Source organism: Salmo salar, chromosome ssa25, assembly GCF_905237065.1.
Source record: "Salmo salar chromosome ssa25, Ssal_v3.1, whole genome shotgun sequence".
NCBI lineage: Eukaryota > Metazoa > Chordata > Actinopteri > Salmoniformes > Salmonidae > Salmo > Salmo salar.
Window position 1 is genome coordinate 45805968 of NC_059466.1, and position 12039 is coordinate 45818006.

A 12039-nucleotide genomic window follows, 5' to 3' on the forward strand; every position below is an offset into this window, starting at 1 on the left:
GTTTCAACTTCCTGTTTTATACTCAGTGGTGTAGTGCTGTCTGTGCACAGCGGAGCAATGCTCTGCCACTTCTCAGAATGGTGCTATGTCTCGCAAGTTCACCGGCAACACTACACCCCTGATTTATAATGGTTGGAGGACTTCCGGAGTTTGACGTAACCACAGCTTTATGAACTCAGCGGTGCAGTCAGTTGACTACAATTTTTTTTTTACACCATTTCAGCAGAGCAAAAGATTTGAGGCTGATCCAAAATCCAAAAACCAGGTCAAAAGTGACATCCCTGGAGGAGGCGTGTAGCTCATTCATAGCAAAGCAATCATCACCAAAGATCATTCTCTGTCTGCCAGACGGATCAGTCAGGACACAGCAGGAATATTATCTGTAAAGGCTTCAGTCTGCTGGTGAGTTCTTCCTCTTGGTAGTGTGTTACATGAGGATATGGGAATGCTTTTAAAAAAAACTCTTGTTTGATCTTATAAAGAAGTGTTTGCTTCTCCGATGAACTGAAAGCTGGCATCAAATCAACTTCCTTGTAACTTTTGTTTGTGTTTAAAGTTGAACGTTTCTCTGTGAAACTCCATATCAGCTTTTAAATCAAACTAGAAAAGGAATGACAAAGCTCAGCAGTAGCTCAACAACAATGTGTCAGTAATGTTAAGAAAGTTATATATTAACTTTTGTAGTCCGTCATTGTAAATAAGAATTTGTTCTTAACTGACTTGCCTAGTTAAAAAAGGTTAGATTAAAAATACAAAGTTGTAGTGCCAATGTGCCAAAGTTCTTGCTACTGAGGATGATAGCCGACAGGCTATTTGACATGGTATATACGACTATGCTTCAGGATGAAATGGTATCCACTTCTTTATGAAATCTCCTCCTTCCTTTCCTTTTGGACTTGCATAAACTTCCCATTTATAGACAATGTTGTTCATATAACTATTTTGCTACTGATTTCTTCCCTTAGAATGGTCTGCATTCATCTCAAAATGGCTGTTGGGATTGTCTTAGTTGTTCTGCTGTATGGTAAGTTTCCACAGCTAACTTCACTACTGTTTTCATTCATCAATATAGACAGCCACGAGGTTATAGGCCACCACCCGCTCTGGTTTCTATCTAGTGTACACTATGAGCAGAGCACCATGCGGCTACACATACTGACCCTGTAGATTACATTGTCCAAAACGGTGTTAGTAAGGACAACCTTGTTATCAGAAAGGGGAAAAAAGGAAGTCTCATTATAAAACTGGTCTTGGATTGTGAAAGCTCTTTGACGTCAATGAAAACGCAGACTTTTGAAGATGTTGACCTTTCAGTTTTTTTTAGCGGGTGGATTTCTTCAGAACTGTCTCCACACTATGATTTAAAAATAACTGTGTGACAAATGCACAAAAGCAAATATGGGTGCCTTTTCATCTCAATGGAGCATCATTTTATTTATTTTAAATTTTTTGTACATTTATCAATGAGCTCTGTCAGGATGTGATGTACACCTCTCACAGACACAGGGGTGTTACCTCTGAGACAGAGTTGTGGAGACAGCATGACTCACTAGGAGGGTGACAGAGTTGTGGAGACGGCACGACTCACTAGGAGGGTGACAGAGTTGTGGAGACGGCACGACTCACTAGGAGGGTGACAGAGTTGTGGAGACGGCACGACTCACTAGGAGGGTGACAGAGTTGTGGAGACGGCACGACTCACTAGGAGGGTGACAGAGTTGTGGAGACGGCACGACTCACTAGGAGGGTGACAGAGTTGTGAACATTAACAGCTAAGAGGATACAGCACCATGTCATCTATTACCGTATGATGATTGACTATTTTTAATAATTTCAACTTGTTGTTATAAAATATAACTATTAGCTGTGTGTGATTCTAATCAGAGCTGGACGTTTACGGAGTCATGACCTCTCACTCGCTGTTATCAACCACATCTATGGTGGAGCCGTAAGCAGAGGCAGGTCGTCTGCTGTAGCCAGGTTTCCACTAGATTAGATAGCCCTACCAACACCTTGGTTACCTGGCTCTTGAATTGTGACAGAATAGTAGCCCTGTATCTTATCCAGACAAATGAAGACTATACATTTCTATTAAAGTCAAAATGAGTCCAATATTTGAACAGAAAGCATCCCTCAGCTGTAGCAGACATTGAAAGCATGTTTTTAAAACTAGGCAAGTCAGTTAAGAACAAATTCCTCTTTACAATAACGGCCTACCCCCAGCTAAACCTGGACGACGCTAGGCCAATTGTGTGCCGTCCTATGGGACTCCCAATCACGGCCGGATGTGATTCAGCCTGGATTCAAACCGACTGTTGTGTCGCATCTTGCACTGAGATGCAGTGCCTTAGACCGCTGTGCCTCTCGGGAACCCAAATGGTGTACCATATTCTACATGAACTTCTTTCTGTATAATCGCTAGCTACTCCTCTCTAACATAATAGTGCTTTCAGAGTGGAATCCAATGTTGAAAAATGGGTGAAAGGAACTTCCAGTAATAAGGCCTGAGAAGTTTCCCAACAGCAGGGTGAGCAGGGAACCACCAGCCTGACTCAACCAACTCTGAGTCACAACTCGGAATAGAGAGGGGCAGGAAAGTCCCAGGCTTGTAGTTGTAGTAATTAAATAATATGCCAGGTTCATTTTCTTTTTTAATCTGCACCAAACATGTTATCTCTGAGGACTATTTCGATACATTACAGTGAAACTTCTCCAATGTCCAGAAAATGTCTTATTAGCATGGTAAATGTGGAGTTTGAACTAACTATTGCCTCTATGTTTGGAAAGTTATTTCAGTAGTTTCATCAACACGCCCGAAGGAGAAAACCGTCGTTGGAATCATCGGACAGCCCGTCCTTCTGCCCTGTGGTTGCTCCAAATTGGAAACTCCCAACTACCCAACAAAAACCAGAATATATTGGCAAGATTTAAACCCCAGAGTGCTGCATGTTTTCAAAGATGGACATGAGGAGTATAACCACCAACACCCTTGGTACAAAAACAGAACAACAATTAACACAGATCAGTTGGCTTCTGGAAATCTGTCACTCCTGCTCAACCCAGTTAATGTCCGAGACAATCGCCTGACCTGCGATGTTATTCTATTAATCAATGGTTTAAAATCAACAGAGTGCCAAATCACTGTCAATGTAGCAGGTAGGCTATGACTGGAACATAATGGTGCTATAGCTCATAATATAAAAATGTTGTTTCCTGTTCTGGAAACATTTCCATTAACTATCAATGCATCTGTCTCATAATTACGCCCGTTTTGGCTTTGTCCCATTGTGCTCCCTGCAGCGAGTTACCAAAAGCCCAAGCTGACATTAAACTCCACAGACATGACGCTTGTGTGCAGCACCCACGGAGGCTTCCCTGAATACCAGGTGACATGGAGGACCCATAACCGTACTCTGGAGCCTCAGGAGGCTGTCAACAAGACTACCCAGGATCCTGGAACAGGAACCTACAACATCAGCAGCCGAGTGAATGTGACAGAGGGACAAAATATAACCTGCAGTATCTACAACACCATCCTCAATGAGACCCAGAGTAACGTTATCATCATAGAAGCCTGTGAGTTCTACCATCCAGTGATTGTACAGAGACAGTGAGCCTACTCACTTCAGTTACACTGCTGTAATTACAAAGATTTAAATCAGATTTAGACCAGTAAACGAGACCATTTCACCTCAACTAGAGTAGCTGCATTGCAGGATGTCTTTCAAATGTTTTAGGTCACATGACAAATGTAAAACTATCACAGGTCAGACAGAGGTGAAAGCAAGTACAGCTCAAACCCAATGGAGTTCAGACACCGCCCCCTAGTGGATAGGCTCAGTAAACCAAAATTATTTTGAAACATGTAGCACAGCATGGCACATTAAGAATATCCAATATTTTGATCATTTTAAATGAGCTCCATAAATGTCTATGTTTGTTCTTTGTCAACACTCGGATAAGGAAACGGTATACAACTAAGGGAACATGTTCAATTAGAAGTTTCCAGGAGAGAACTAAATCACAGCATTAATGTTTTCTTGTTCATGTACAACATGCTCTTCACATTGTGTCTTTACAGCCAAAGGGGAAAACCATTTACTGAAATTTAGCCTGGTGGCAATTTGTCCATTGGTCATATTGTTGATTACGGTCATTCTCTGTTTAAAATGTGAGTCTCATTCTTTTCATAGTGAATTTAAATACAGTAGTAGGCTGGTGTTGTGTAACTCATTAAGTACTGTTCTGTTACTGCAGACCCCAACTTCAGGAAGCCATGGAGGAAGATGATCCATTGCTGTCCAGAACCTGAACCTGAAAACACTGCACAACAACCAGGTGAGTATCATACTGCACAGTACTATATTGTACCTGTATAGCTTACTATATTGTACCTGTATAACTTACTATAGTATATCTGTATAACTTACTATAGTATATCTGTATAACTTACTATATTGTACCTGTATAACTTACTATAGTATATCTGTATAACCTACTATATTGTACCTGTATAACTTACTGTAGTGTATCTGTTGATGGATTCTGGGTACTAACTCCTAAACTTGGGACAGGGTTAATTATCAGGTATACTATTGAAATATTGAGTGCCTAGGGTTAGAGGGTCTACACCAGAAGTTCATGGTTTTCTATAGGAGGAAGGTATATAGTGGGTGCAATTATTAAGCTTGGAATGTGTTGAGTGCAAGGAAAGCGATCACGTGTGGCAGACATTGATAAGAAGAGTGAGCACTTTGGGGTAGAGGTCAAATGAAAAGAGGAAGAAGAGACATCACTAAGGTTCTGCCTAGCAACAGAGATGCATTGGCTGTTCAGCTGTGTGGGAGGAGACTCAGCCTAGGAGGAAGGGTTAAATATCAGTGCTTGTGTGAAATGGCGTTGTCTAATGCAGCTGTATTGATCCTCTGGGATGAATAAACGTAGTGTCCGTCAAGTTTTTACTCAGAAAATGTGAACCTAACACTGTATAACTACTATAGTGTATCTGTACAACTTACTATAGTATATCTGTATAACTTATTATAGTATAACTTACTATAGTATATCTGTATAACTTCCTATAGTATATCTGTATAACTTACTGTAGTATAGCTGTATAACTTACTATAGTATATCTGTATAACTTATTATAGTATAACTTACTATAGTATATCTGTATAACTTCCTATAGTATATCTGTATAACTTACTATAGTATATCTGTATAACTTACTATAGTATATCTGTATAACTTACTATAGTGTACAGTGGCATGTGAAAGTATTCACCCCCTTGGCATTTTTCCTATTTTGTTGCCTTACAACCTGGAATTAAAATAGATTTTTTGGGGGGGTTTTTATCATTTGATTTACACAACATGTCTACCACTTTGAAGATGCAAAATATTTTTGGGGGGTGAAACAAACAAGAAATGAGACAAAAAAACGGAAAACTTGAGTGTGCATAACTATTCATAACTATTCATAAGTATTCTTTAACAATGGATTTAATGGTGTTCTGTGGGATGTTCAAAGTTTCGGACATTTTTTTATAACCCTGATCTGTACTTCTCCACAACTTTGTCCCTGACCTGTTTGGAGATCTCCTTGGTCTTCATGGTGCTGCTTGCTTAGTGGTGTTGCAGACTCTGGGGCCTTTCAGAACAGGTGTGTTCTAATGAGATCATGTGACAGATCATGTGACACTTAGATTGCACACAGGTGGACTTTATTGAACTAATTATGTGTCTTCTGAAGGTAATTGGTTGCACCAGATCTTATTTAGGGGCTTCAGAGCAAAGGGGGTGAATACATATGCATGCACAACTTTTCCATTTTAAATGTTTTTGAAGTTTTTGAAGTAAGTTATTTTTAAAATTTCATTTTTTTTCATGTTTTGTGTATGTCCATTACATGAAATCCAAATAAAAATCTATTGAAATTACAGGTTGTAATGCAACAAAATAGGAAAAATGCCAAGGGGTGTGAACACTTTTGCAAGGCACTCTATATGCTGTATAACTTACTATAGTCTATCTGTTTATCTTTCATATCTAGTCTCTGATTTGTCTTTTGCAGAAAATGCAGAATTGAATCTACAACAGTAGCAATCAACTCCCAAGCTTCTCCAGTGGTGAGGAAGACGACAAGTTACTGCGTTGCTGGTGCATACGGCTGGACAAAATGAGGACATTGGTACTGAGAACATATTGAGAGCCATACTGCTACCAGTAATCTTGCATTGAAGCTGATATATGATGCTAGTGATCTATGTCCAATATCCAGCGTTTAGGTCCAGGTGTTTAAACAAAACATTTGACTTTCTGTAAGGAGAGATCAAAATGAAAAGCTAAGATATATATGACACACTTGAATAAAAAACCCCAGACACAGATACAGTCAATATACAACTGTAGACACAAAAGGTGTACTTGAACAGTGAGCCTGTCACTGAACCTGAATGTGCTGCGGGATAAGAAAATGTTCTTGTCATAATGTATTTTAGTATTGTCTATATGTCCCAACATATCACAGACACATAGACAATGAAGAAAGAAACAATCAAACCTCATTCAAACTTAGACAGGTATGGTTAGAGATCACAGGAGGTTGGTAGAATCTTAATTGGGGAGGACGGCCTCATGGTAATGGCTGTAACGGAATCAGTGGAATGGTATCAAATACATCAAACACATGTTTTGATGCCATTCCATTTGCTCCATTCCAGCCATTATTATGAGCCCTCCTCCCCTCAACAGCCTCCACTGATAGAGATTCAGGTTTTTTCTGTTTCTAACTTGCAGGTCTGTCATTCATCGCGGTAGTGAATGTCATGTCTCACTGTTATTTATGGCTGAGTGAATGTCATGTCTCACTGTATTTTATGGCGGGGTGAATGTCATGTCTCATTGATGGAAGCTGTTACAGTGCCTATAGAAAGTTGACACTCCCCTTGGATTTTTTCACATTCTGTTGCTTTACAAAGCCTGCTCTCCTCTACAGGATTGGTGGGTCCCCCTCGGGACGGTTGAGCTAATGTAGGATAGTGCGATTAGCATGAGGTTGTAAGTAACAAGAACATTTCCCAGGACATAGGCATATCTGATATGGGCAGAAAGCTTAAATTATTGTTAATCTAACTGCACTGTCGAATTACTACGCCTGCTAGCTAAAAAAGTTACCTCATAATGAAAGATAAACGATTATAGAATATAATTATAGAATATAACTATGTGAACTACAGAGCGCGGGTCGCTTGGGGGTTACCCTATGGTAGCCCCAGTTAGATCAGGCTACTCAACGTGTTTTATAGTGTTTTTATTTGTTTTGTCTTTTTTTTGGAGGGGTTTACAGGAACAGTATATTTCAATTAATATATTCTGTGTATATAACATGTACCTGTGCGCTGCCACCCAAAATAAAAACTAAAGTAAGAAATACATACAGAGAAATGATCATATTGATCAATAAATATTTTGTAAAAGTATAATTGATATGTAAATAAACAACCTGCAACCCTGCATACCTCTTTCTGCCTATCCCACCCACCACTTTTCTCCTATGCCCCTCCCCCCTTTACTAGCCCCCTTAACATCAAAGGTTGGGATGTTTTTACATCCCCCCAGAGAACCCTTCCCCTACCACCCCTAGTATCATGCTGAATAGCCACCACTAGTCAGCCCCCCCAATTGCGACAGTTGATAACATGTATATGTTTTATTTAAATTATTACTTGTATTGTTTTGGTGGAAGGTAGCCTAGTGATCAGAGCATTGGATCGAATCCCCGAGCTGACAAGGTAAAAATCTGTTGTTCTACCCCTGAACAAGGCAGTTAACCCACTGTTCTTAGGCCGTCATTGAAAATAAGAATTTGTTCTTAACTGACTTGCCTAGTTAAATAAATTGTTGGAGGTCTGAGTTTAATATTTAAACTGTACCCTGTAATTACATCTGAACATCTGACTATTAAACTTAGATATTTTTATATTATTGTATTTTAATTTTGTTATATATTTTTACACTCCAGATACAAACTTATACAATGAACAACAACTTACAGACACACAAACAATGACTACATCTCATCTGCCCAGACATGCATTCTCACACCCCCATTCCTAGTGCCTGCATGGTCACACCCCTATTCCTAATGCCTGCATGGTCACACCCCCATTCCTAATGCCTGCATGGTCACACCCCCATTCCTAATGACTGCATGGTCACACCCCCATTCCTAATGACTGCATGGTCACACCCCCATTCCTAATGACTGCGTGGTCACACCCCTATTCCTAATGCCTGCATGGTCACACCCCCATTCCTAATGCCTGCATGGTCACACCCCCATTCCTAATGCCTGCATGGTCACACCCCCATTCCTAATGCCTGCATGGTCACACCCCCATTCCTAATGCCTGCATGGTCACACCCCCATTCCTAATGACTGCATGGTCACACCCCCATTCCTAATGCCTGCATGGTCACTCCCCCATTCCTAATGCCTGCATGGTCACACCCCCATTCCTAATGACTGCATGGTCACACCCCCATTCCTAATGACTGCATGGTCACACCCCATTCCTAATGACTGCATGGTCACACCCCCATTCCTAATGACTGCATGGTCACACCCCCATTCCTAATGCCTGCATGGTCACACCCCCATTCCTAATGACTGCGTGGTCACACCCCCCATTCCTAATGACTGCATGGTCACACCCCCATTCCTAATGACTGCGTGGTCACACCCCCATTCCTAATGACTGCGTGGTCACACCCCCATTCCTAATGACTGCATGGTTACACCCCCATTCCTAATGACTGCATGGTCACACCCCCATTCCTAATGACTGCATGGTCACACCCCCATTCCTAATGACTGCATGGTCACACCCCCATTCCTAATGACTGCATGGTCACACCCCCATTCCTAATGACTGCATGGTCACACCCCCATTCCTAATGACTGCATGGTCACACCCCATTCCTAATGCCTGCATGGTCACACCCCCATTCCTAATGCCTGCATGGTCACACCCCCATTCCTAATGCCTGCGTGGTCACACCCCCCCATTCCTAATGACTGCATGGTCACACCCCCATTCCTAATGCCTGCATGGTCACACCCCCATTCCTAATGACTGCGTGGTCACACCCCCATTCCTAATGACTGCATGGTCACACCCCCATTCCTAATGACTGCATGGTCACACCCCCATTCCTAGTGCCTGCGTGGTCACACCCCCATTCCTAATGACTGCATGGTCACACCCCCATTCCTAATGACTGCATGGTCACACCCCCATTCCTAATGCCTGCGTGGTCACACCCCCATTCCTAATGCCTGCGTGGTCACACCCCCATTCCTAATGACTGCATGGTCACACCCCCATTCCTAATGACTGCATGGTCACACCCCCATTCCTAGTGCCTGCATGGTCACACCCCCATTCCTGGTGCCTGCATGGTCACACCCCCATTCCTAATGACTGCGTGGTCACACCCCCATTCCTAATGACTGCATGGTCACACCCCAATTCCTAATGACTGCATGGTCACACCCCCATTCCTAATGACTGCATGGTCACACCCCCATTCCTAATGACTGCATGGTCACACCCCATTCCTAATGACTGCATGGTCACACCCCCATTCCTAATGACTGCATGGTCACACCCCCATTCCTAATGCCTGCATGGTCACACCCCCATTCCTAATGACTGCATGGTCACACCCCCATTCCTAATGACTGCATGGTCACACCCCCATTCCTAGTGCCTGCATGGTCACACCCCCATTCCTGGTGCCTGCGTGGTCACACCCCCATTCCTAATGCCTGCATTATTGTTCGCCACTTGGCCTTAAATTGTACCAATTTGTTTTTCTATGTCGGCCATGCTATTTCAATATTATAGTATACATTTTTTCAAGATGAGAAGAGAGTTGTCCAGACCATTGGGTATCTCAATACACCCCCATATGCCATGTCTTGAAATATGCAGTCAATGGATTAAAGATTAGTTTACATTGTAATCAATCTGACAGCCAACTTTCTAGCTCCGCCCACAATTTCTGGACTTTATAGTATTCCCAGAAATGATGAATTATTGAGTCATTATTCGTATAACAGTTAAGATATAACTCTGCCGTTGTGCTGTAGAATTTGTGAACTTTGTCGTCTCTTGTAATAAATTCTATATATTAGTTTATACTGGATTAAGCGTAAAATGTTAGTTAATTGTAATTGCGTGAGTTATGCTCCAACTTTCCCTGGATCTTGTGCCAAAGTCAGTTATTTTTAAGTCTTGGTTCCAGTAGTTTATATGTTTTTCTAAGATATTGTCAGTTGGATATACTCTCTGCAAGGTTTTCTATATCTTACCTATCATATGAACATCATTTTCTGTCTCAAATAACATTCCCTCAAGGTTGCTCTGATGCCCAAAAGTTTTCAAATCTAAAAGTTGTGATACAGTATGTAACTTTTAATCTACATTGGTCAGCCCAAAAGTTGTTTTTAATTCTATCATGGAAATAAATGTATTTCCTGTTACCAAGTTATTAATGTTTTTTTGCCTTTAGTTTTCCATGTGTACCAATTTATCTGTGAATTCTGAAAAGCTATCCAATGATTGTTCCATAAGGTTATGTTTATAGGGAGTGAATTCTTGTAGAATACATTTTATTTTCTTCCATATTGGTATAGTGTTCTTGGGTAGCCTGTTTCATTTTTTTATTTCACCTTTATTTAACCAGGTAGGCTAGTTGAGAACAAGTTTTCATTTGCAACTGCAACCTGGCCAAGATAAAGCAAAGCAGTTCGGCACATACAACAAAAAGTTAAACATGGAATAAACAAACATACAATCAATAATACAGTAGAAAAATCAATATACAGCATGTGCAAATGAGGTAGGATAAGAGAGGTAAGGCAATAAATACGCCATGGTGACAAAGAAATTACAATATAGCAATTAAACACTGGAATGGTAGGATGTGCAGAAGATGAATGTGCAAGTTGAGATACTGGGGTGCAAAGGAGCAAGATAAATAAATAAATAAATAAATACAGTATGGGGATGAGGTAGATTGGATGGGCTATTTACAGATGAGCTATGTACAGGTGCAGTGATCTGTGAACTGCTCTGACAGCTGGTGCTTAAAGCTAGTGAGGAAGGTAAGAGTTTCCATCTTCAGAGATTTTTGCAGTTAGTTCCAGTCATTGGCAGCAGAGAACTGGAAGGAGAGGTGGCCAAAGGAAGAATTGGCTTTGGGGGTGACCAGTAAGATATACCTGCTGGAGCGCGTGCTACGGGTGGGTGCTGCTATGGTGACCAGTGAGCTGAGATAAGGCGGGGCTTTACCTAGCAGAGTCTTGTAGATTACCTGGAGCCAGTGGGTTTGGCGACGAGTATGAAGCGAGGGCCAGCCAACGAGATCATACAGGTCGCAGTGGTGGGTAGTATATGGGGCTATGGTGATAAAACGGATGGCACTGTGATAGACTGCATCCAATTTGTTGAGTAGAGTGTTGGAGGCTATTTTGGAAATGACATCGCCGAAGTCGAGGATCGGTAGGATAGTCAGTTTTACGAGGGTATGTTTGGCAGCATGAGTGAAGGATGCTTTGTTGTGAAATAGGAAGCCGATTCTAGATTTCATTTTGGATTGGAGATGTTTAATGTGAGTCTGGAAGGAGAGTTTACAGTCTAACCAGACACCTAGGTATTTGTAGTTGTCCACATATTCTAAGTCAGAACCGTCCAGAGTAGTGATGCTGGACGGGCGGGCAGGTGCGGGCAGCGATCGGTTGAAGAGCATGCATTTAGTTTTACTTGCATTTATGAGCAGTTGGAGGCCACGGATGGAAAGTTGTATGGCATTGAAGCTCATCTGGAGGTTAGTTAACACAGTGTCCAACGAAAGGCCAGAGGTATACAGAATGGTGTCGTCTGCGTAGAGATGGATCAGAGAATCACCAGCAAGAGCGACATCATTGATATATACAGAGAAGAGAGTCGGCCCAAGAATTGAACCCTG

At 41.6% G+C, this 12039-nt stretch overlaps 1 protein-coding gene across 2 annotated transcripts; it reads left to right on the forward strand.

The window, feature by feature from the left end:
• Window positions 1–50: 50 nt before the first annotated feature.
• LOC106597066 (CD276 antigen homolog) lies at window positions 51–7518 on the forward strand. Of its 2 annotated transcripts, XM_045707671.1 has the most exons (7): window positions 51–402; window positions 966–1024; window positions 2788–3156; window positions 3301–3576; window positions 4082–4171; window positions 4258–4338; window positions 6077–7518. In XM_045707671.1, the coding sequence occupies exons 2-7, from the start codon at window positions 967–969 to the stop codon at window positions 6103–6105; spliced, it is 903 nt and encodes a 300-aa protein (XP_045563627.1). In that variant the 5' UTR covers window positions 51–402; window position 966; the 3' UTR covers window positions 6106–7518. The 2 variants fall into 2 exon arrangements, with proteins under 2 accessions (XP_045563627.1, XP_045563629.1); XM_045707673.1 differs by lacking the exon at window positions 966–1024.
• The last annotated feature ends 4521 nt before the right edge of the window (window positions 7519–12039 follow it).

Excerpts from the sequence above, each read along its gene's own strand:
- LOC106597066 (XM_045707671.1), top strand. The coding sequence starts at position 967 with ATGGTCTGCATTCATCTCAAAATGGCTGTTGGGATTGTCTTAGTTGTT. Across the intron at positions 3,577-4,081 it reads CGTTATCATCATAGAAGCCT|CCAAAGGGGAAAACCATTTA; the intron begins GTGAGTTCTACC and ends GTGTCTTTACAG. Across the intron at positions 4,339-6,076 it reads AAACACTGCACAACAACCAG|AAAATGCAGAATTGAATCTA; the intron begins GTGAGTATCATA and ends TGTCTTTTGCAG.